We start from the raw sequence: 22,088 nt of genomic DNA, 5'->3' as shown, positions 1-22,088 counted from the left end.
CTCAAGGCACAAAAAGAGGAGAAGGAGCTCACTGAGAGTGCGCGCACCACACGCCACAAGAGGAGAGCGGCTGAAGGGTCTGTCCCTAAGCCCGATGCCGAGCGTAGGCTCCATCAAAGTGCAGAGGTGGCCCTGATGGTCGCCGCCAAATCCAGCAGCCCGAAGGGCACGTACGTGCGTGCACTGAAGGAGTTGGCAGTCACTGTCAAGGAGGCCACGGAGGACCTTGTGGGCTACACCGCAGCCGAAGAGGCTAAGAGACTGCGAGCGGTCAACGTCAAGCAGGAGCAGGAGATCCTGCAACTGCGTAAGGAGCTCGATGAAGTTAGAAGGGAGTTGGCGAGGGTTTCGCAGGTGCTAGCGTTGCCCACATCGACTGCGACCCCGGCCCCGAACCCCAAGGAGGAAGAGGAGGAGTTGCGCCTACAGCGCATTATGCGAGCTGTCGGCACTATGCTCGACGCTCGCTTTGAAGGGCTGGAGGCACGGCTTCTACCGGAGCCCCGAATGCGACCACCGCTAGCGGCGGACAAGCAGAGGAGCCGGGAAGAATCGTCTAATCCCCCTGTCGTCGTTGACGCTGCACCGGATGCGGCACCGTCATCAGTGCCACCGATGACATTGGCGAAAAAGAGGATGCGTGGCCCCAAGAGACGTGTCACCGCGCAAGCGGCTTCATCCGAAACGCACACCGTCCTCCCGGCTCCAGCTTCCATGATCGAGAGCTGGTCAACGGTCACCCGTAGGGGTGCTCGACCGAGGGAGGAAGCAGTGAGGACGGTTCCAGCGGCAGCTATCGCTGAAGCGGAAAGGAAAGACCGGTCTTCTGTAAAGAGGAAAGAGAAGAAGCTGCGCCCTCCACGCACTCAGGCCGTTGTCCTCAAACTGCAACCAGAGGCCGTGGAAAGAGGACTCACGTACCGCACTGTACTCGCCGAAGCGAGGGCCAAGGTAGATCCTGGGGCACTTGGAATACCCATCCAGCGCATCCGGTCTGCAGTGACTGGGTCTAAGGTGCTGGTAGTGGAAGGTGCAGACCAGAGCGCCAAGGCCGATCTCCTGGCCCAAAAGCTTCGTGAGGTTCTGCCCGCAGAAGGGGTAATAGTGACCAGGCCAGTAACGACTGCAGCCATCCGCATCAGCGGACTGGACGACTCCCTGATGCCAGAGGAACTTACCGCGGAGCTTGCCCGGATTGGCGAATGCGCTCCTGATGCGGTGAAGATCGGAGACATCAAGTATGGCCCAGGCGGGATGGGTCAAGTATTGGTCCGGTTGCCCGTCGTTGCCACGATGAAGGTTCTCGCCGTTCCAAAACTGAGGGTTGGTTGGAGCGTGCTCCGCGCTTGTTTGTTAGAGGCTAAGAAGCTACAGTGCTTCCGATGCCATGAGCTAGGGCACGTGAGCGCCCGATGTCCTTCGTCGGTCGACCGCAGCCGGGATTGTTATCGGTGCGGCCAGACCGGCCACGTAGCGGCCGGCTGCTCCCTTGCACCACACTGCGCTGTATGTACCGCTGCCGGCAGACCGGCGGACCATGTCTCCGGGAGCAAGGCTTGTGCCAAGTCCCCGAGACCGAGACTTAGAAGAGGAACTTCCGCTGCACTTGAAAATGCACGGAGGCAGCCCGGTACGGCTATGGAGACATCGAATGGCGTCCTGCTATGACAGGTGTCCTTCGATTCCTGCAGGGGAATCTCAACCATTGCGCCAGAGCTCAGGACCTTTTGTTCCAGAGCATGGCGGAGGGGTTGACCCATCTTGCGGTGGTCGCCGAGCCGTATCGGGTCCCTTCGAGCCCCGATTGGGCGGCCGATTTGGAGGGCCGAGTGGCAATCATCCGGCGTTGTTGTGTGGGTGCTCCGCCTACGTTTGCCGTTGTTGAAAGAGGTCGCGGCTTCGTTGCCGTCCTCTGGGCCGAGATATTCGTGTTGGGAGTGTACTTTTCCCCAAACAGGACGCTCGCCGAGTTTGAGGTTTTCCTCAGCGAGCTCAGCCGCGTCGTTGGAAGGTCGCACTTCCGACGGATTCTCGTTCTGGGTGACCTAAATGCCAAGTCATTGTCTTGGGGTTCCTCTAGGACGTGCCCCAGAGGTAGAGCGGTGGAGGAGTGGCTGGTCGGAAGCGGTCTCCTCATCCTCAATCGCGGTACGGAACTCACATGCGTGCGACGTTTGGGCGGGTCCGTGGTGGACGTTACATTCGCCACGCCTGACGTCGCATATCGCGTACGCGGTTGGGCGGTGATGGTTGGCGAGGAGACCCTCTCCGACCACCGTTACATCCGATTCAGTGTCGCCGCGACCCCGGTGGGTTCTGTTCGGGGCTTTTCCTTGCCCATCAGTGGCAGCGCTAGGGGTCCTCGTTGGGCCCAGAAGCGCCTCAACATCGAGCGGTTGCGTGAGGCGGCCATAGTGCAGGCGTGGCGTCTTGACTCGCTTGGCGAGCCAGCAGACGTGTGCGAGGGGGTGGAGCGTCTGCGCGAGGCAATGTCACGGGTGTGTGACGCTGCTATGCCTCGCGTGAGAGCTCTCGCTCCTAAGCGCCAAGTTCATTGGTGGACCGAGGAGATCGCCAGCCAGCGCCGGCTATGCGATATTAGTCGTCGCACATACCAGCGATATCGACGACGAAGAACGCGCCGGGACCCCAACGAGGAGGACCGCCTGTACGAAGTGTACAGGATGGCGATAAGAACCCTGCGCTTGGCTATCGGGGAGGCGAAGGAGGCCGCCTGGAACGACCTACTGGCCTCGCTGGACCGTGACCCGTGGGGGCGGCCCTACAGGCTGGCGCGTAATGCGCTTCGCCGTTGGGCTCCTCCCGCAACCAGCACCCTGCCGCCGGAAACATTGCAGCGGGTAGTCGGGGGTCTGTTTCCCGATTTATCCGGGACGGCCTTCGTCCCCCCTGTGATGACAATGGCGCGGATTGCTGATAGCGAAGAGCTTGAGGACGTCTCCCAGGTGGAGTTCGATTTGGCTGTGCAGAGGATGCGGGCTAAGCGCACGGCACCCGGTCCCGATGGGATCTCGTCCCAAGCGTGGGCGCTCGCCTTGACAGGTGACGGCTTGGCCCTCCGTGAGGGCAGGTTCCCAGAGCCATGGAAGACTGGTCGGCTTGTCCTTATTCCTAAGGAAGGCCGGCCACGTGACGAGCCAAGCGGGTACCGTCCAATCGTCGTGCTGGACGAGGCTGGTAAGCTCCTCGAGCGCATCGTCGCCAGTCGCCTCGTCCAGCACCTCGAAAGCGTTGGGCCTGACCTGGCTCCTAACCAATATGGTTTCCGGAGAGGTCGCTCCACCATGGACGCGGTCTTGCGCGTCCGCCACCTCTCCGATCGTGCGTGCTCCGAGGGGGGCGTGTTGTTGGCTGTGTCGATTGATATCGCCAACGCCTTCAACACGATCCCTTGGAGCACGATCGTGGAATCGCTCCGGTTTCACCGCGTCCCCCCTAGTCTCCGGACCCTGATAGAGGATTACCTCTCAGGGCGAAATGTAGTCTTCCCCGAGAGGAGGGGGTGGGGACGGAAAGCGGTGTCGTGCGGGGTCCCGCAGGGGTCGGTACTGGGACCACTCCTGTGGGACATCGGTTTCGACTGGGTCCTGCGCGGTGCTAGCCTGCGTGGCGTCGACGTAGTGTGCTATGCCGACGACACGCTGGTGACGGCCCGCGGAGCCGACTACAGAGCCGCAGCGATCCTTGCGACGGCGGCGGTCTCCACCGTCGTTAGTCGCATTCGGAGATTAGGTCTTGAGGTGGCCCTCCGCAAGTCCGAAGCGGTGTGCTTTCACCCAGTCCGGAGGGGACCTCCTCCGGGAGCGAGTCTCATAGTCGGCGGAGTATCGATCGCTGTCCAGCCGAAGCTCAAATATTTGGGCCTTGTGCTGGACAGTCGATGGCGCTTCGACCACCACTTTGGTGAGTTAGTCCCGAAGCTGCTGGGGATGGCGGGCGCACTAGCCCGTCTTCTCCCCAACGTCGGTGGTTGCAGCGCCGGCGTCCGGCGTCTGTACCTGGGGGTCGTGCGCAGTATGGCTTTGTACGGCGCTCCCGTGTGGTCGCCCGCACTCTCTGCGCGCAATGCAGCTTTGCTGCTACGAGCGCAGCGGGTGCTCGCGGTGAGAGTCATCAGGGGGTACCGTACGATCTCCCGGGAGGTCGCCTGCGCCCTCGCCGGTTCCCTTCCTTGGGATCTCGAGGCTGAGGTAGCAGCTGCGGTATACCGGCGCAGAACACAGTCCCTGAGTCGGGGACGGACGCCCGGCCCGTCGGCTGTCGGTCGGTGGAGGCGTGCTGCGCGTCATCTGGCGTACGCCAAGTGGAGGGAGCGGTTGCTGGAGGAGCTTGGCCAAACGTCAGTCACTCGCCGACGCACCCTCGAGGCCCTGGTGCCCGTGCTGGAGGCATGGTCAGATAGACGACACGGCGTGCTCTCCTACCACTTAACGCAGGTCCTCTCGGGGCATGGCTGCTTCGGGAGGTACCTGTGGAAGGTCTGCAGGAGAGAGCCACATCCGGGTTGCCACCAGTGCGGGCATCCGGACGATGACGCTCAGCACGCACTCGAAGCGTGCCCGCGTTGGGAGCGCTCGCGGCGAGACCTCATCGCGGTGCTGGGGGGAGACCTCTCCTTGCGGGCTGTCATCGCCCGCATGCTAGAGGACCAGAATTCTTGGGAGGCCATGACCAGGTTTTGCGACCTGGTCATGGCGTTCCGTGAGGCTGAGGAGCGCGAAAGGGAGTGGGATCCCTCTTCGGCTTCACAGCGAAGAAGGCGGAGTGGGCGGCACGGGCGCGAAGCTCCCGTTCATCTCCCGTAGGGGCTGTCGGGTGCCGGATGCGGGGGTGCCCGGTACTCGGCTGTTGGTCCGGTGGTGAGGCGGCGCAAGGTGGCTCCTGTGCACCGCTCACGGTGTGTCTCCGAGACGACGTCCTGCGGGATTTTCCCGGGGATGGAGTGCCGTCCTATTAACAGGATGGGTACCGGCGACGGCGAGCCTTCGGCGCGCACTGTGCGGTACCGTGGGTTTCGTGAAGTCGGAGTGGTGGGGCTCGATGGGGTTTAGTCGGTAGTCGTTCTGCGGGGCAAGTGCTTCGCGCGCCTTTTTCAAGGCGTAGTCTCCTGTGAGAAATTGGGGGAGGTGAAGGACCTCGGCTCTTCTCTTCTCCCCTTCTTCCTCTCAGGAGGCGCCGGAGTCCGACATAACCCGGTCCGTTACCCCCCTCGACCGGGTATCCGTAAATGGATTCCCCAGCGTTAAAAAAAAAAAAAAAAAAAAAAAAAAAGGCCTATATAAAGGACTTTCGAAAACCGGATTTATTTAAGGGCTCTTATTAGGTTAACTGTGTTTTTAAAAAAGACACATAAGTGCCTCTGTGACTAATAGCGCTCCATCTAGTTTTGGTCATTCTATTTAGAATTATTCAACACTCCAAAACGATTCGCAAAAATATAAAAGTAGCCTTGACAATGAACCGCACTAAATTAACATCGACAGCGTCGTCCCATTATTGTTCTTAGCACGTTCACGCAACATTTACCACTCACCTTAACGGGAGACGATGACAGCCATAGTTGGAACAGGTCTGAGGTGACCGAAGTACTCCTCGCCTCGTGGTGGGGCCTCGGAGAGAGAGGAGCGCTGGATGTCACACTGTGTATCCTGTTCACCTCATCAGCACTCGCGCATTCCTTTAAATACCTCTCCAATAATTTAGGTTTTCCCTCTAAAAACTTTTTTAGTTCCTGAACGTCCTCGTCGCTGCACTCGGGAGATATCCTATCTATCACTTCCTTGTTTTGATCACTAGATTGTTCACTTTTATGCACCGATTGTGCTTCATATAGTTTTCTTTCCGATTCGGGACTTAAGCCATAATATTCCTCGCACTGTACGTCACAACTCTTTTGTTCGGTTACTTCTATAGTCGGGTTTTCAGTATGCATTATCTCTTTGATGTCTTCGGGCAGTTCGTAGACAAGCCTCATGAGCTCTAGTGATCTTTTCTGCCCCGTTTCTTTATCGGTTTGTGAGCCCTCGTTTATTTCCTGCGCAATATTCGCGCATTCGTCAGTTTTTTTGTCATCTGGTTTTTTTACAACGTCTATCGGTTCCTCTGAAGTCATGGTGGACGGTTTCTCTTCACGGCCGATGTCCTTTAGTACTCCACATTGCTTCAGGTTCGGCTGGAACAAATTGTACAGATATGGTTAAAAATCTAAAAGGTAGTATTTGCTCAGCGCAAATGTCAACAAATGTGAAATATTACACCTAAGGCCCGGAGCGAGTTTGATTTGTTTGCATGTGGAATTGTACTACTGCTTGTTGTATACTGCATAAGAAAAGTCAACGTTTTGCTCTCAACAGCTTAGCATAGTGCTAAAATTACATAAGTGACTCTTTAGAACATGCAACTTGATAAAATTCTATAGAATAAGATCTTAAGAGAATTTGTTCATATAATAAATACATACACTACATATTATATTGATTCATTATAATTATAATACATTTATTACATGCATACATTCATATAATTTTTACATAATGTCTGGTCGGCATAATGTCTGGTTTACATAATGAACGGCTGTCTGGTGTAGTGGTAAGTGACATGGTCACTACACAAGGGGGTCGCGGGTTCGAATTCCGCCAAGGGAAGATATTTGTATGGTAAATATAAATGTCGTTTCCAGGGTTATGGATGTATATTAAATATATGTATGTGTATAATAAAAATCTTACATTTATTTCCGTTATCTGGTACCTGTAACACAAGTTATTTACGAACTTAGCACGAGACCAGTTAACGTGGCGTGATTGTTAGTAAATATGTATTATTATTTATTTAATGTGTATATATATTTTAATATATTATGTCATATTGTACTGTAATTCTATTAAATTAAGAGCATAGTTCAAAACGAAAGCTGACACGTAACAAATTAAATGTTAACGAAAGAAAAAATTATCTGTAGCATTTAAAAAGCGCCACAGATAAAGGTCCAAATCAGCTAACCGTCCGGAGGCCGGCGCTAGTCCGCCAAAAAGTTATTCAGGAGGTTGCCTTATGCCGCAGTTTATTTGGTACTGCCGGTATAGGGTGATCATGCAATGTGAGTTCACAGGATAATTTTGATAAATTATTTAGTGTGCAAAAATAATTATAAATAGCGGCCCGCTCCGGCTCAGCTCGGGTCTTTAACAAAAATTTCAAAGATATTGGACGCTATATATTATTTTTTTAAATAAACTTACACTTATTGCAGCATAACTATAATAGTTAGACATATTATTATGCAGTCGCGAAACTTTTTGTAAATAATAATGTGTTGTACAAAGTCGTAGTACTTACATTATTTTATTCTATCATCAATAGTTTTCGCAGGACACGCGATGTAAAGAAGAAGTATTTTAGGTAATTTTTTACACTTTCGTTACATTGGAGTTGGAGTTTTAGTAAGGATCCTTAAATTTTCAAATAAAATGATTGCCTATGTCACTTGGGAATAGTGTAGTTTCCAAACAGTGAAAAAAATTTTCAAATCGGTTCAGTAGTTTCGGAGCCTATTCAAAACTAACAAACAAACAAATCTTTCCTCTTTATAATATTAGTATAGATAGTATAGATTGTCTAAGAAAAAGTGTGTGGCGCATTTACGTTGTAGATGTCTATGGGCTCCAGTAACCACTTAACACCAGATGGGCTAGGAGCTCGTCCACACATCTAAGCAATAAATAAAAAATAAAAAGTACTACAGACGTAAAAAAGGTGGCGGATGAAATGTTTGAACAAGTGAAAGACACTGTAAAGAACAGACGTCCGAGAAAATACTTTATCGATAGCAACTTTATGATCTTCTTGTGAGAAATCATCAGCCCTACCTGCACTACCACCACCTACCACCAATCTGTCGCTTTCGAGGCGTGACGAGGTTTAATTTCGATTAGTAAAATTATGTGTGTTTTTCTCTTTTTATACAGTTCATCTGATACAGTTCAGCATTGTTCATCCGATTAAGTTAATACCTTGAAAATTTCATCTTTCACTTGCGTTAAAGCTTCTGAGATAGCAGCTTCAGTAATCCAACAACAGTATAAAATAAAGCGCGAGTCTTTACAAAAAAATGGGTGTATTTTATATATACATATGTAGGTACATAGTGTCGCTAATCCAACTAGTGTAACAAATTATTTACCAGTCTTGTTAGACAACATAGATACGATTAAATGAATTAAAGAGATTTGTGGTTCAAAGTCGTGTTCATTTTATTTATTTTGGGGAATAAGAGATATGCGACAGTCTTGTGGTAACAAAATACCAATATTTATCGTATATATTTATCAAACTAACTTAATAGTCGGTTAAATTAGTTGGAAACTTAAGTTTGATTTGATATTTGACTGATCATTTTTGTTAGTGCTTCTTAGCTTCTTCACTATAAACCGGCGATAGTGGTCAAACTGTAGATGGTGATCAATCAATGCATGCAGTCGGTGCCGGTAATTGTGTTAGCATTTAGTGTGAAATAAATGTATATGTTAGCTGTAATGTTCTGTGCTGATGTATAACATGTTGGTACCCAATAAATAAAATCTTCTATATATATAAAAATGAATTGCTGTTCGTTAGTCTCGCTAAAACTCGAGAACGGCTGGACCGATTTGGCTAATTTTGGTTTGAATTATTTGTGGAAGTCCATAGAAGGTTTAAAAGGTAAATAATTATGAAAATGCTCTAAATTCAATAAAAATAACAATTTTGTTTTTCCTTTGATGCGTCCCCCGACGGACAGATTCCTTTTGTTTGTTTTAAGTTTAATTGATACAAAAATTTAAGTCTTTTATTTATCGATAAGGCACTACGAAGTCTACCGGGTCAGCTAGTAAATAAATAAAAGTATATTTCTGTTATTTCAAACAATAATCATGGTTACACTGGCGCCACTACACACAAACGCCCCAGTTTCTTTCGGGTGCTCTGTCGCCTATCGCTTACTGAATAACCGTTATCTTCACAACCGAGCGACCGGCCTGTACAATCAATTTACCCTTGTTATATCGGACCTGTATAATAAAGTACATGGTTTAAGAATGTGTAGGCTCCGTAAAATGATCAAAATATACTGTACTTCTTTGTGAAGAAGAGTTTCTTTGGTTTCTATCATAGATGAAGAGGCGAGCCCGTGCGCCATCTGATGTTGATTGATGAGGAGCGGTAGCACAGAGACCCGATATCGTTAACGCCACAGACTAAACTAGAAAGATGAGGTCAAAGTCTCACTTGGAGGTCCCAGGGCAGAGCTTTGGCAAACAGTTCCTACGTCTGTTTTTAAATTTAGGCAATTATTAAACTATTTCTCTTTGATATTTATTCGATAACTAGACATGGAGCTAGATTCTGCGGTTTGCTGATCGCGCAGATAAGACTGGACTTGTCACTGCCTACCGCCACGGCTACAATGCTCGGCAGTGAAGAGTTCTAACAGGCAATGCTGGAATTCTGCGAGTCCACGATCTCGCAAAAGAAGGTGCCGGTATGGGAGAGCTTTTTGCTCTCGGCACCGAGCTGCAGCTGCCTAGCTTGGGTTGGGGCGGGCGTTCGTCCATTCCCAGCCACTGTTAAAAGGCAGCCTCCTCCCGGTGAAGATCACTATATCCGCCTATCTAGCGGCTAGCACCAGGAAGATGGAACGACGTGGAGGCGGCTAGGGTCCACGGTGCCCTTCGTGTGTAATATCAAACCTTGATCAGAGATTCAACTAATGCACAACGTAAATGCGCCACCCACCTTGAGATACAAGTTCTAAGGTCTCAAGTATAGTTACAACAGCTGCCCCACCTTTCAAACCGAAACGCATTACTGCTTCACGGCAGAAATAGGCATGGTGATGGTATCCACCCGCGCCGACTCACAAGAGGTCCTACTATCAGTAATTACGCAAATTATAATTTTGCGGATTTAATTTTTATTGCACGATGTTATTCCTTCACCGTAGAAGTCAATCGTGAACATTTGTTGAGTACGTATTTCATTAGAAAAATTGGTACCCGCCTGAGGGATTCGAACACCGTTGCATCGCTTCAACACGAACGCACCGGACGTCTTATCCGTTAGGCCACGACGTTCAAAGTTAAGTAAATGTTTAGTTAATTTGCGGATAGTAATAATGATTCACTGTAATTACAAAAAAAAAAAACTGGTGTCCATTCTAATTTAGTGATATTAAAGTGTCATCAGTGGATCGGGGAGCGTGAATGCCCTTAATGAATGCTAAACGAGTCGCCGGTACTGGAGGACCATTACTACAGAACTCTCAGGACTATTTATTCATGAAAAAGATCTCATAGTGTCTGTAATATGCTATCAAGTTCTCAGACTAGGGGCACATAAGAATCAAGAAGACGCCGTACAATGTCATCATTATCATTCTTTCCTATTACCCTCTGCTGGGGTGTACGGATCGCATCAAATCCTTCCATTTACATCGGTCTTGGGCTGTCTGTTCTAGCTCCTCTTACGTCAGTCCCAAGACGCTCAGCTCCTGCTCCACCGAGCGACGCCAGGTTGTTCTGGGGCGGCCTCTCTTCCTTTTGCCAGACGTTTCCAAGGTCAGTGCTCTCTTTGATAGGTGGGTATCGGGCTTTCTCAAAATGTGACCAATCCACTTCCGCGTAAGGATCTCTTTCTCCATTGGTAGACACCAATAGAGAAAGAGATCCTTACTTGCTTAGTGATCCTCCACAGCTCAATGCAATTGTGGTTTTTTAGCTGATTCATTTATTTAATTTTTATAGACGAGTAGAGCGAATTCACGGCGCGCCTAGCGATAACCAGTTATTGGAGCCAGCGAAACAGTATCTCGAAGTCTCGAAGCGGTAGAACTCACTTTGTTGGTCCTATGGGTTAGTTAGTAGTCCGTTGGACATCAGACCGACATATTTGCTCATCAACGCTACTAATAAATTATTTTATAATGTTACCACTGAAGCAGTAGTCATCTTTGTCCACTTGTCAACATCGATGACAGAAAAACAATTTGTAAAAAGTATGAGGACTGTGACGCACGAATCGACGCATTGCCAAAATGCAGCATTTTTAACCAACTTCAAAAAAGAAGGCTTCTCAATTCGGAGGTTCTCAATTCGAATGTATGTTTGTTACCACATAACTTTTGACTGGGTGAATCGATTTTGATGATTCTTTTTTATTAGAAAGCTGACGCTTCCCGTGTGGTCTCATTTCAATTTAGTCCAGTTCTGATAATGGTATCCATGAGAAAACCATATAAGTCTTAAATTTGCATTAAGTACGTGCGCAACAAATAGATGAATAATTCAAAGTCACGCCAACCGATTTCAATGATTATTGTTTTTAGTGTATATTAATTTGTTTGTGAATATCTTTTTTTTTCTCTACTTGAAGTCGGTTTTTGTTAAAGCATGTCTATTTACAATTATTTATTTGTAATTCGCGCCATTATATGCAATTGTCGCGAGACACACGGACATTTTTCTGTTGAGCACTCGAAGTGCTTTCGCTGCTAATGTCACGACTAACAGTCTTAAAGGAGACTATAATTGTTATGATAATCTCTGTATCTGATCACGAAGTCACCGTGCGACAGTTAACTACGAGACGTGGAAGCGACATCGTGCGTACAATGGTAGGGGCTCTGAAAAGCGCTCACTTCCATGACTACAAATTATTCCGTTATTTCCTTCGGAATGTAACTTTGATGCGACATAGTTCAAAGAAAATGGATACAATTTGCAAAGCAATTTGCAGTTTCGTCGGAATCATGTAAATTTGACGAATTTAATGTTACGTTGCGGAGTTCTCATTAACCAAGGAAGGTTCTGGAATAAATTAAAATTTAGTCCTACTATATATAAATCGTTCAGTCTAAGTGTTCCGAGAATTATTTTCGACTTTTATTCCAATGTTAGGAGCAGCTTACATTGGACGCGGCCGCCGCCGTAGGTGCCGGTCTATGCTGTCGCCTTGTCTACCAGTCGCGAACCACTCCTCCACTCCAGTCTGGACGGCGGGATGGTCATCATGCTGACATAGCAGAGTTTTCGAGCTTATTCCTCTAGGACTGCGGCATTTAAGATCTTAATATCAGGTGGGCTCATGTTATTAAGATCTTAAGTGCCGCTTGCTCAGTGGACGATTTCGCGGCCTACTTGATGCTAAGTGGACATCCACCTTTAAACATGAGTTCTCTCAATTGGAATTGTGTGTCCTGGTGTCCCAACCTTCGAACCGAGATGCACTACTGCATCACGGTAGAAACAAGCAAGGTTGTGTGAGACCTCCTCGCGCGGACCCATACGACCTCCGAGCTCCTACCATCAGTAATTACGCAAATTAATTTTTTTACGAGTTTGGTTTTTATCACATGATGTTATTCCTTCAATGTGGAAGTAATTCAGTCCGTCGTGAACATGGGTTAAGTAAGTATTTTATCAGAACAGTGTGTAGCCGCCTATGGGATCGCTCCGTGCTAGACGAGTATACTGAATGTCTTACGCCACGACTAAATACTAAGTGAGTGATTAAGAGAAGAGAATGATGAGCCTGAACTTCATTTGTTCGTCTTATTTTTTACACCGTCTTTCTCGTTACGTTGAAACTTTATAATTAGTGATCGACTTTTTTATTTATTGCTTAGATGGGTGGACGAGCTCACAGCTCACTTGGTGTTAAGTGGTTACTGGAGCTCATAGACAACGTAAATGCCGCTATCCACCTTAAGATATAAGTTCTAAAGTCTCAGTACAGTTACAACGGCTGCCCGCCCTTCAAACCGAAACGCATTACTGCTTCACGGCTGAAATAGGCGGGGTGGTGGTACCTACCCGTGCGGACTCACAACAGGTTCTACCAGCAGTAAAACTTATAACAGAGGGCGCGCGAGTTTATTTAATTAATATGCGTGTGTCAGTTGGTTCAGCCGTGGCGACAACGAAGCGATTAAGCATACGGTTTAACTAAATAAGCTACATAGTCTAGTTCGCGGAACTTCGCCGATATGGAGAACCCGATATGTAGTAAGTGGAGTGATCAATTTGCCCGACAAAGTAGTGAGACGCGCCATGAATCCTTGAGCAGGAGCGGGCCACTGCCAAACAGATTGAGCTTAAAATATTCACGTCTGCCATCGATCGTGTATTGTCCGCTTACGCTACACACGGCTGTGGAGTTCGGACAATCAATCAGACGGCCTTACATTTTACGATTATCATTAAATATTATTATTATTTATGTAAAATCGTTATGTAATCATGTCTAGCTATATTCTAAATTCAAAGTATAGGAAATGAGGGAGTGTCTTCCTCTGAGCGGCTGTTATTGCTCTGTAGATCAACGGGCCTTCATCAGGTTGTTCGGAGATTGTATTTACGCAGTTTATCTTGTATTTTTAGAGGAAGTGCTTCGCGAAGGGGATTACGTATTCACCTTTCTTGGTTATAATACCGTTTATGAATTTTAATGAATAAATGAACATGCAGATGCGACTAATTTTTTCGAAATCATGTGTGATTCTCAAATACCGCATCATGCTGTTTTACGTATTTTAGTCGAAGCTCGGTCTCGTGAGCCAAATTTTGTATGTTTGTATGCTTTATCCATTTTTCCCGATCGGGAAATAGAATATACGTAGCTAATAATTGCGGGAATGTCATGGTTTAAAAATTAGGTGAAGTTTGTAAATGACTAGTTGTGTTGGCCAGCGTGCTAATAATATTTAGATAGCAGTGTGTCAGTGCGTAATACTATAGTGGGCAATAAAGCAATTGTGGCGAGCGGGTCGTTGCGTAATCCAACCAGGAGCTAATAGGGAAAGTGATACCAGTGACCGCTACGTACTGTCATACAACTTCTCACACGATCAAATGAAAACAATGATTTGGAGAAAACTAACAGACTTTGTGCTTTTTATATCGATAAGAAGTTGATAAATTAATTGTTTAAACGTTAGACAGTAATTTTCTAACATTACCTAATGTTTTTAAGGTCACATGCAAACGAAAAATAATAAATTTTCGATTATACCCGTTTAAATTTGACGCCAGAAAACGAATGACGTTATAAAAATATATTAATTCACCTGACGCTCTATGAACAGAAACAGAAACTATTCGATTGTACAAAGTTGTTAAAGTCAGGTGTACTATGTATTTATTTTTTATTATAGCTAGTGGTCCCCTACTAGTCGAAATTCGACTATATTTAATTGAAATTCTAAGTTTGAACAATAATATAGTTCTATTGTCAAACACTGTTCTACTTCTATAATATAATCACAGATTTCGCCAAAACTACACTATAGATGAATAATATTAATCTTTTTTTTTAAGGGATTTTATGACTTGGTAACTGAGACCTTTAAGTCAAATCTTATTTTAATTTATATTATTATTTTTAAGAAAAATGATATTATGGAGTGAAATGAAATGAAGATGATTAATTTGAGATATTAATCAACTGGGATGAAATTAAATGAGATGATACGGGATGAAGTATAATCTCAGTAAAATGGTAGTCATTTACTAAGATTTTTTCAGTGGACTTTTTGGAGGATCCCGAGAAGTTACGTCCAGCGGCTTTATTTCATTTTCCCACATTTGTGCACTTTCACAGATATTAAACAGTTAATAAACCACCATTATTACACATTTAAACCTGAAGAAACACTAAATAGACAAAATAAAACAAATCACACAACTTCACTCCTCGCGTTCCCGCCAAAAAGTCCTAATATTAATTTATTCTCAATGTGACCACAGACATTAAACAATAACAAAAGTTTGACAATTGACAATAAACAAAGAGTATATTTATATGTATGTGTTGTGTCAAATACATGGTAGTGTGTGTTATGTTTTTTTACTGATTGAATTTATTTTTTATGCAATATTAAAAAAAATTACTATCTGCACTCCTTCTCTATATTCTTTACTAGCGGACCGCTTCGGCTTCGCTCGGGTATTTAATTTTTTTAATAAAAGCACGCGATGTGAAGAATATTTTAGAAAATTTTTTACACCTTGGGTTACATTATTGGAATTTTAGTAAGGATCGCTATTTTTTTCAAAAAAGCCCATGTCACTTGGAAATAGTGTAGCTTCCAAACAGTGAAAGAATTTTTGAAATCGGTTTAGTAATATAGTTTCGGAGCCTATTCAATACAAAAAAAAAGAAATCTTTCCTCTTTATAATATTAGTATAGAAGTATAGATTAGTGTGGAAAATTTAATACTCCGTCCGCGCAATTTTTGTAAAAAGGGGTCCAAAGTTTTTGCTTCACGTATTAATCTAGATAAATATATATTTTGAAACACAGGATGTTCAGTTCACAGGCAGTGCTTTGGTAGTCCGCTTAAGACGTTAAGAGATTGTGCAAGGTGACAATCACGTTATGTCATCTATAGGCTCTGATAATAATGTGTCGTCTACTCGTCATAATCCTTATTTGGCTTTCTGTAGGGTAGTTCGCAAGTAGGCGTAAATCTTTACTTTGTTAGAATACCGTCCAATAATACAAGGCTGTACGTTAAGACGACAATAAATGACAGGAAATGTGTCTCGGTTACTTGGCAACGCCACCAGAACTGGGTTCTGTCTGATTTACGAGCAGGTGGCGAGGAAGACACGGGAAACGTCTTTATGAACCTTTTCAATCCATTGAGGTTAAGATAAATCACGAGGAGCGGACAATTTATAGGTGGATCACGAATTTTATTAGCTATTTTTGTAGTGGATCGTACAACATGAATCTGTCGAGTATTAATCAAGAAATAAGGAAGATGGAGAGTGAGACTTTGGCCACTGCGTACTGCTCCTGGTTTATTTTCTCATTTATGTGGAGGGACAGACAAACACACGACCCACCCAGCGTTAAATGGCTAGTGGATTTCGTAGACTTTGTAAATGTAGCCAACCATAGAGCAAAGTTGAATCTAATAAAATGATCGCCCCGTTGGTCTGATGATCAGGGACCCTGACTACTATGTGTAATTTCTGGATTCGTTTGCCGGTTGGGCTATTTAAAGGTATTTTGAGAAGAAGCTTCAGCGTTAGGCAGCGGCTGGGCTGTTGTTTGTTTGTGCTGTGTTGCATTAAAAAAATAATCAGTATCTTCATATTGTTTTTTCCCATCCAGCTGGGATGCACATCGCCTCTGTAGCGACATTAATATACAATACAGCGGTTTTTAAAATAATTGTCAATTCAGTGCTAGATTTACTAATGGAAGTCTTGTGAGTCCGTGCGGGTAGGTACCACCACCATATTTTTGAAGCAGTAATGCGTTTCAGTTTGAAGGGTGGGGCAGCCGTTGTACTGTAAAAACTGAGACCTTAGAACTGATATCTCAAGGCGGCAATTACGTTGTTAATGTCTATGAGCTCCGGTAACCACTGAACACCAGGTGAGCTGTGAGCTCGTCTACTCATCTAAGCAATAAAAAATAATCGAATATAGATTGTTATATTTGCAATCCTTAACCGTTTGGAATTGATCGCATAGACATTAGTAAAGTAAAACAGAGGCGGTCGTTACATGTCAATGGATACTGGCGACAGGACTCATTACGTACCTGATATCACACGACCCGATCTACCAACTACTTGTCATTTGTTTAATGCGCATCCACATTAGTACCTACAGACATTAGGCCGCCACAATCAAGAAATGTTTCCTTAACGACCCAGGTGACGTTGTAACATGTACGGAGGGTTATTAGTTCGATATAATCATTTATATAATACGACTAGCTGTACCCGTCCGCTTCGCTGGCCATTTAAAATTAACATTATTATTTCTCACCCCCACAAAGACTCTCATCGTTAACGCCCCCGCAACTGGTGTAGGGAGTCCAACACTCGTATAAATATTAGCCTATCCATTAAGTACATATATTTTCTACATGGATACCAACACGGAATAGATAAATAAGGTTGGAATGGTAATGTAGGCGGGGCAAGCGTGCCACAGTTATGATTTTACAAACATAACTCGACCGATTCTTTCATTCACCGCGTTTAGTGCGCTTCGGACTACTTTGGCGAACAGATCTCCGCTTTATAATGCCGTGTTGTGCAATTATAACTTGTAAAACAAAAAGTCAGACCTCAAGTATAGAGCGAGGAGGTATATCTTTCGATCGGTAAGTCGAAATTACCATTTAATTACAATATTATTTGTCTAAAACATAAAAGCATACTGAGCATTATGAAATTCCAAACATTAACAATATTATTGCAGCAAGTTATAAATAGCATACATTGCGCGATGTGTACTCGCCCAATGAACGCAATGACCAAGTCCGCTTCCAATGTACTACATGCATTGCGTTCTCTACACTTCAATCTTTGAAATTTCGGCCTTTGCCCTGATTGGCCGTGGTGCAGTTTGTCGATAGTGAGGTGACCATGTGGTAAAATAAAATCATCGACAGAATTCTCGACTATATTTACATTTGACATGGATAATTTTTGGATTATTTTATATTTAATTAATGATACCTAGTATATTCTTAGTGAGACGTATTTTGAGCAAAATAAATATGTATTATTATTATTGAATTATTATCATTGAATTAAAGTGAAGGTATAATATAAAGGGACATGTAGACCTCTCATTTACGGGTATTTACTATATTGTCTAAGACGTATTAAAATCTAAGTAAAATGCTATTTGACTTAAAGCAGTAAATTAAAAAATTTTGGTTTCCTAAAGGACCTAACGCCAGGGAACAATGGATTGACGTGACAGGTAGAGGAAACTGGAGACAAAGACGAGTACTATTTGCTCTAAACATTTTACTGAAAATTATTTTACCATAAAAAAAATCAGGATACACATTCATTCGCAATTAATAGCAAGCGCCAACTGCTTAACAAATACGTTTTATTTCAGCGACAGTGACTATTTGTAATTAATAAAAGTAAAATAGTTTTTTTTTTCAATATTTATTGCATGTTTCATTTTCTCCATTCATTCATCAGATAATTTATCGATAAAGAATATCGATTTTATCAAGCACTAGCGTGTATGAACATTTTTATTGCCTTTTGCGTGTGTGAGTGTGTATGCCTACGGGTGTTTTGTGCTAGTTTGCGAACGAATATCTGTCCTGAGATTTATGTGTGGGTGTTTTTGTTGTGTGCGAAATACTTGTAATCACAGTGTGTGTATGTGTAGAAATTAAAATAGTGGGGATGAAGCGGCGACATTGGTTCTAATACAAAATTAGAGCAAAGGCCTTTCCAACCTTATTTATCTATTCCGTGGATACCAAGTTTCAAGTCAATCAGATGCATGGTTCAGTAGTTATAACGGAACATCCGTAAAAACCACTCTAGAATTATATATTAGTATAGATTAAACAAAATCAACTACTTTCGGCATTGAAATTTAATTTAAAGATAACATGAGTTTGGGCTGAATAGAGACTGAAAGGTTTATTGCGTGCAAAATCAAAATAAAACTATGTAGGGAATAGAAAACGTGATGTGCCGACGACACCAGAAGTTAGTTTAGAGTAGCATGAAGAAAAGTGTTTATATCTATCGCTTACTTCCTCCTCATAACTTCCGAATTGTGTAATACTTATATAATAAACAATGTTATGTGAAAAGATGAAATTTAAATTTCTAAAATCCCTTTCTTGTTCTGCAAGGAATCACCCGCTTTATAGAAAGAAAACGAATTGAATGGTAACTCAGTGTGACGAAGATTCGATTTACCTTCAGTTTGGATGTCTTAAAGCGGCGGTTTTTTAATGAATAATCTATATACATATATAAAAATGTATTGCTGTTCGTTAGTCTCGCTAAAACTCGAGAATGGCTGGACTGATTTGGCTAATTTTAGTCTTGAATTATTTGTGGGAGTCCAGAGAAGGTTTAAAAGGTAGGTAAATATGAAAATGCTGGGAATTAAATAAAATTAACAATTTTGTTTTTCCTTTGATGTGTCCCCCGTCGGACGGATTCCTTTTGTTTGTTTTAAGTTTCTTTTATACAAAAGTTTAGATTTTTTATTTATCGATTGAGGCACTACGAAGTATGCCGGTTCAGATAGTTTATAATAAAAAAATATTAGTGGGCAATGGTATATGTAAATCATGCAGTAGAAAAGTGCGCTCTAGTGCCTGTATCCAAGGAGGAAAGGTTTGTATGGACAATACGTTGCGCGCATTTCCTTTTAATATCAGGATTGAAATTGATGTGGGTAAATTTGTGTTTGCATAATTAGTTCATATGTTTCAGATGTTTTGAAATTTAATATCGTATTCAATTCCAAAATATTTATTCAAAACCAGAGAAGGGACTTAAGACACACAAAGGAAAATACAATTATGAACATAATAAAAAAATTAACACTTCCCTATACGTTTTGAGTTAGCATTTTTAACTTTAATGCTATATTGATTTAAAATGTATAGAAGTCGGAAGATCATCATTCCCTTAATACCAGGTAAGTCGTTATAAAAACAACTGTTAGACATTGAAATAACAATCAAAATTAGAAAATGAATAATTAAACAAGAAAGGACGTGTGGCCCTCGGGAACTGCCGCGGTAAAGCTATTGCAAAGCATTTTTTATCAACTTATGCAATTAAAATTAGACAATAATTAATTTAATATTAAAACAATAATAAAAATAAGACCACGCTATATTTATAAACATTAACAAAAGCAAAACATTAACTGTCCCCTTCACACTCATAAGCTAGACCGCGTGAGAGAGAGATGAGCAGACTTTTCATGATGCTCTTGCAGTGCGACGTCACGCCGCGCGCTTATTCACAAACACTGCACCAGCGGAACGTGTTGAACGCGAGCTACATAGTAGGCGTAGTGGGGGTGTCAGGTTATTTTCGTTACAGAATTTCTTGATTCAGTCGCCGCGCTCAAGGCCCGCGATAGAAGCTACGCAATAGCTTAACAAATAATTCAAATCTTGAGACGTCAGTTATGGTAGTGAAATTTCTATTACTGGGCAGGCGACACCAGTCCATCTAAACTCTAAACACTCGAAATGCAAACCACAAAATAAATGAAGCGATCCTGTATCTCAGTTTGCTTTTAGTTTGTAGCTAAAATGTAAAAACGTTATTGTATTTGCCCAATCTATTTGTGTCTGATTACATTTGGCACGTCCACATTAATGTCCTAATGGCCGTTTTAGAAGCTTCAATTATGTAGTTTGTGTAAGAGACAATATTTGTTGTTCCGTTCAGGGCTGGTGGTGACGTAGACCATTGATGGAGCGGCGCGGCTAGTCCCGCCACGGGTCGGGCTGTGGGGACGCGGCGACGTATTGCGGGTCAGGGCTGCCTCGTGCTACGCTTGTTGACTTTCCTCCGAAAACAGGTTGTCAATTCCGAAAATTATATTTTTCGCTTGGCAAACTGAGCTTTTCTGGGGCAGGCAAACGTATTTTGTTTACAACGCGTTATTTTTAGGAATATTATCATTCGCTAAGTGTCTTTGTGGTCGTCGAGCCTCGCGTAATATAGGCCTGCAGGGGTTGGTGCCGCCGCCCTGCTCATTTCTATTTCGAAGCAATTTTAGTCCTGAAGTCGTAATCTAAATTGAATATTAATAATTGTAGGATGCTAGCAGTTAACCGTGTTGTCTGATAAAACGACCTCCCATGAGTTATTATAGCTAATAAATGGATACAAATTTAGAATTCCCTATGATATACGTTTAAATATATACATATAGCTAATAATAGCTAATAAACACCCAGACAAACAGCAAACAATGTTTGCCCCATGTGGGAATCGAACCCACGCCCCTACACGCAACAGTCAGGTGCTTACTACTGCGCTACCCTGTTCCTTATCATAACATTACAGTAGTAACGTAATAATCACCTTAAATTAATTGATTTTTATAACGATGTTATTCCTTCACCGTGAACGTCGTTTGTAAATATGTGTGACACTATCTTATGAAGGCATCCCTGAATACGAGTGAGTACACGTGGCATCTTCACCATCAGACAACGGTTACAGGGCAACTTAGAAGAATTTCCTCCTTGCCAAAATAAGCAATAGTACATTTTACACGGAGAGTTACTGTGAGCGAACATTCAGTGTTGTTTGTTTCGATTGTTTCAGCCTTGAGATATAAGTTTTAAAGTCTCAGTATAGTTACAACGGCTGCCCTACCCTTCAAACCGAAACGCATTACTGCTTCACGGCAGAAATAGGTAGGGTGATGGTACCTACCCGTGCGGACTCACAAGAGGTCCTACCGCTAATAATTACACAAATTATAATTTTGCGGGTTTGTATTTTATTACACGATGTTATTCCTTCACCGTGGAAGTCAATAGTGAACATTAGTTAAGTACGTATTTCATTGAAAAAGTTGGTACTCGCCTGCGGGATTCGAACACCGGTGCATCGCTACATACGAATGCACCTAACGTCTTATCCTTTAGGCCACGACGACTTCAAGCTGTTCATCTAATTACACATACCAAAATACTAGTTGATGTTGTTCGATTCTGGGGTTTGAATTTTAAAAACTCCCGCCTAGTTACCCGCGCAACCAACTGAGCGCGACACTAGCGCCACGCGTTGCCGCAGTGTGTGCAACGTTTGGAAAAAAGTCAGTCGTGAAATCATTAGCATTTGGCGGTAAATCTGTATTAGTTAAAAACATTAAAATTCAATAAAACTGACCTATCATACAGACGTCATATGAACAGAGGTTTCGAGAAAGCGGCACCACACGACAACCCTCTTGTCGTTGCCGCCGGTAACTACATACCCGATCCTGCAGGCGAGTAAATTAAGCCACAGACACGGCCCACTGATTTTCTCGCCGAATATTCTCAGTGGGTCGCGGTAGATTTTGCCAAGCACTGCTCTTGCTAGGGCTAGTGTTAGCAAGGTCGCAAGGTTAAAGCCCTATGAGCTCACCTACTCGCGCGGTGAATCTAGTATGACCCCTCGAGGTCACTAGAATAGAGAGGTATAAATTTTTTGAAGTGAAACTTCTTTAGGCGCATGAGGGTAAAATTTTTACAGAACGTCACGCAGGTATGC

The 22,088-nt window shown here is 43.9% G+C and overlaps 1 protein-coding gene across 2 annotated transcripts in view; it reads right to left on the bottom strand.

The window, feature by feature from the left end:
• LOC101745078 (cGMP-specific 3',5'-cyclic phosphodiesterase) overlaps positions 1 to 22,088 on the bottom strand; it is a 79,832-nt gene that overhangs the window by 31,180 nt on the left and 26,564 nt on the right. For both annotated transcript variants that reach the window (XM_038020655.2, XM_038020656.2), the window contains exon 2: positions 5,555 to 6,193. In XM_038020655.2, coding sequence (XP_037876583.1) covers positions 5,555 to 6,133 — 579 coding nt within the window. In that variant the 5' untranslated portion in view covers positions 6,134 to 6,193. The remainder of the gene's footprint in view (positions 1 to 5,554; positions 6,194 to 22,088) is intronic.

This window comes from Bombyx mori, chromosome 26 (genome assembly GCF_030269925.1).
Source record: "Bombyx mori chromosome 26, ASM3026992v2".
Lineage (NCBI taxonomy): Eukaryota > Metazoa > Arthropoda > Insecta > Lepidoptera > Bombycidae > Bombyx > Bombyx mori.
Note: the sequence above shows the minus strand (reverse complement) of the source record. Positions and strands in the feature narration are given on the sequence as shown.